Below are 3,635 nucleotides of genomic sequence, written 5' to 3' on the forward strand. Positions count from 1 at the left end.
TACTTCTCCTGCTCCTGACACTCAGGCAGCTGAGGCCGCGGATTGTATTGATCTAGATTAGCTTTTCCTGCGTTATGAAAAAAATTTCGCTTTGCTTAGTTAGTTTTTGGCCCTGCGGGCCGTATCATTTTATTTGAGTTTGAACAATTAGATGTATTTTGGTCTGGTCTAGGAGGGCCAGACATACTTTGCTTTTGAACTTAAGTATTTTCCGCTATATCTTTGTGTCGTACCGTTTCTGGTGTTCTTTGATTTGTGCATGCACGTCGGTTGTTTGGCCATCGCTGTCTGATTGCTGGCTAAGGGGTCTAGTACGCCCACTCGTTCAGAGAAGCCAGGCTTGCGTGGGTGCTAATGCATCGCGGGAGACTGATTATCCCGGTTGTACGTGCTTAGCCACGGACACATGCCTTCTGTAGTGAATACAGACCCTGCCAGATTAGTTTGCATTTTTATTCACTTGGCCATTTACTTGAAAGAAATTTACAAAAAGGAATTTCTTTACTTAAAACATTTAAAGAGGTTTTACAACTTGAAAAATTTTCAGAATTGGGAGATATTATGGTCAGAATACATGTAGGGTTATTTCAGAACCAGAAAATGTTAAAATCTAAATATGTGCGAATAATTTTAGAACCAAAAAATGTCGACCTTGGAATATGTGCAAAACATTTTTAGAATAAAAAAATGTTTAAATTCAGAACATGTGCAAAAAGTTTTCAGAACCATAAAATGTTAAATTCAGAAAAATTTTCAGAACCCCAAAAATATTCAGAGCCAGAGAAATATTTAAAGCAATATCTAAAACCTAGCTGAGCTGTATCTGGTAGGCTGAGTACCCAGTTGCTGACCATGCTGGTGACTTAGGTGAAATATTTTTTCAAGTGGGTGATATTCCAGGATTTGGGAACCATTTGTCCTTCCATAGTCATGAGTCGGTAAGCTTCATTTCCAACTATGCTTTCTACTTGGTATGGCCCCTCCCAGTTGTAGGCGAATTTTCCTGCTTGCTGGTTCTTGGTATTCTGGAAGACTTTTCTCAGGACCAGATCTCCTACCTGTAAGGTTCTTACTTTTACATTCCTGTTATAGCTTCTGGCCACCATCTGTAGGTAGAAAGCCATCCTTATCTGGGCGCTGGTTCTGAGTTCATCTATCGTGTCCAGGTTGCTTGCCATTTCCACCTGATTTCGGTCTTCTGTTATGCATCCGGACCTGTGGGTTGGGACGCTAACTTCAGATGGAATGACTACTTCTACTCCGAACACCAGGCTGAAGGGGGTTTGTCCCGTTCCAACCTTGGGTGTGGTTCTGTCAGCCCAGAGAACCAGAGGTAGCTCTTCTGCCCATTTGCCCCTTATTTCTTCCAGCTTCTTTTTCAAGTTTTCAACGATAATTTTATTGCTGGATTTGGCTTGTCCGTTGGACTAGGGGTTCCTAGGAGTAGATTTCTGCAATGAGATATTCCACCTAGCACAAACCTGCATATGATATTGCGTTTAATGAAAGATATCACCTGGGTTTCTGTAACATGGGAGAATGATTCTGCTTCTATCCATTTGGAGAAGTAATCCGTCATGGCGAGCATATAGATTTTGTTTCCTGGTGCTCTGGGTAATGGTCCCAAGATGTCCATTCCCCACTTCATGAAGGGCCACGGTGAGATAACCTGATGCAGAGGCTCTGCTGGCTGGTGGCTGACATGGGCGTGCCTCTGACAAGCGTCACATCTTTTTGCGAACTCCATGGCATCATTGCGCATTGTGGGCTAGAAGTATCCCTGCCTCAGTGCTTTATTGGACAGGCTCCTGCCCCTGCATGATTTCCACATTTTCCACTGTGGAGAGCATGCAAAACGGCCTGAGATTCTTCCCGATCCAGGCATCTGAGGTAGGGTCTAGCGAGGGATTTCCTGAACAGGACACCATCAATTAGTATGAATCTGGATGCTTTCATTCCGAAGCTCCTTACCTCCTTTTTATCTACTGGCAAGATATCATTCTGCAGCCAGTCCAGGTATGGTTTCCTCCAGTCTGTTGTATTTTCTTCACTGCTGGTGCTGCACAACACTTCTGCTTCCTTCTTAGGTTTTGGTATTGTTGGCTCCAGCACGTGGACAATTGGTACTGTGGAGATGGCTCCTACTTTGAAGGTTGCCCCCAGTGTGGCTAGTGCATCTGCTTTTGCGTTCTGGTCCCTGGGGATTTGTTTGATGTTGAACGTGGCAAATCTGAGGGTCAACTCCTTTGCTACATTTAGATAGGCCATCATCCTGGAGTCCCTGGCTTTATAGCAGTCATTTACATGGTTAACTATAAGTTTAGAATCACTGTAAACCTTGAGGTGTCTGATTTTCAGATCCAGAGCCAGCTTCAGACCCAGGATCAATGCCTCGTACTCTGCTTCGTTGTTTGTGGCTTTGAATTCACATTGTACGGCTTGGACTATGAGATCTCCCTGGGGTGACTTGAGGACCAACCCTACTCCTACACCTTTTGTGTTGGAGGCTCCGTCCACATGCAGCTCCCATACTTGATCTTTTTTATCTTCTTCTAGGTTCAGGACTTCTTGTTCCGCCTGGGTCTGAAGAGCCGGTCAGAAATCAGACACAAAATCTGCCAGAGCCTGAGACTTTATGGCTGTTCGAGGTTCAAATTTCAAATCGTAACTGCTCAGGTGCACGGACCATTTAGCCATCCTCCCTGACAATTCTGGTTTTCTCATGATAGTCTTAAGAGGATAGTTAGTTATCACGAAAATTGTATGAGACTCGAAGTAAGGACGCAATTTGTAAGATGATGTAACTAGTGCAAGGACAAGTTTTTCTAGTGACGTGTACCTGGTCTCTGCTGGAAGCAGAGAGTTACTGACGTAATATACTGGGTGTTGTGATCCTTCCTGCTCTCGCACTAGTATTGCACTAACTGCTGTTTCTGTGACTGACATGTACAAGAATAGTGGCTCTCCTGGCTCTGGTTTCGACAGGAGTGGCGGGGTGCTGAGATAATGTTTCAGCTCCTGAAATGCTTTCTCATGCTCCTTTGTCCATTCGAACCTTTGGCTCTTTCTGAGTACATCGTAAAACAGCCTGCATCTGTCCGAGGATCTGGATATAAATGTGTTTAGTGCTGCCACTCTTCCAATCAGGCGCTGGACGTCTTTTGGCTTCTGTGGTGACTCCAGCTGCAGAATTGCTTTGATTTGTTCGGTGCTGGCCTCTATCCCTCTATGGGTTACCATGTACCCCATAAATTTTCTACTGGATACTCCAAAGGTACACTTTGCCGGATTCAGCTTCATTTGATATTTTCTGAGGGTATTGAAAGTTTTTGCGAGGTGCGGGTTATGTTGCGGAGTCTTCTTCGATTTAACGACCATATCGTCTATGTATACTTCCATAGTTTGGCCTATTTGCTCTTTAAACATCATGTTTACCAGCCTCTGATAGGTAGATCCTGCATTTTTCAGTCCAAAAGGCATGACATTATAGCAGTAGATACCTCGCTCGGATCTGAATGGTGTCTTTTCCAGGTCGCTGGGGGTGCATCTTTATCTTGTTATATCCGCTCCAGGCATCTAGGAATGTCAGCATCTCGTGACCTGCAGTAGCATCCACCATGGCGTCTATGTGTGGT

The 3,635-nt window shown here is 44.4% G+C and overlaps 2 protein-coding genes across 2 annotated transcripts; both read right to left on the reverse strand.

Moving 5' to 3' along the window:
- Window positions 1-863: 863 nt before the first annotated feature.
- LOC141614113 (uncharacterized) lies at window positions 864-1,762 on the reverse strand. The gene is made up of 2 exons (XM_074432867.1): window positions 1,517-1,762; window positions 864-1,370 (listed from the first exon to the last, which is right to left on the reverse strand). Exons 1-2 carry the CDS (start codon window positions 1,760-1,762, stop codon window positions 864-866), a joined length of 753 nt encoding a protein of 250 aa, XP_074288968.1.
- A 23-nt stretch (window positions 1,763-1,785) lies between these two features.
- Window positions 1,786-3,249, reverse strand: LOC141614114 (uncharacterized). The gene is made up of 2 exons (XM_074432868.1): window positions 2,626-3,249; window positions 1,786-2,583 (listed from the first exon to the last, which is right to left on the reverse strand). The coding sequence occupies exons 1-2, from the start codon at window positions 3,247-3,249 to the stop codon at window positions 1,786-1,788; spliced, it is 1,422 nt and encodes a 473-aa protein (XP_074288969.1).
- Window positions 3,250-3,635: the final 386 nt, after the last annotated feature.

The sequence above is a fragment of the Silene latifolia genome, chromosome 11 (genome assembly GCF_048544455.1).
Source record: "Silene latifolia isolate original U9 population chromosome 11, ASM4854445v1, whole genome shotgun sequence".
In the NCBI taxonomy this organism is placed as follows: domain Eukaryota; kingdom Viridiplantae; phylum Streptophyta; class Magnoliopsida; order Caryophyllales; family Caryophyllaceae; genus Silene; species Silene latifolia.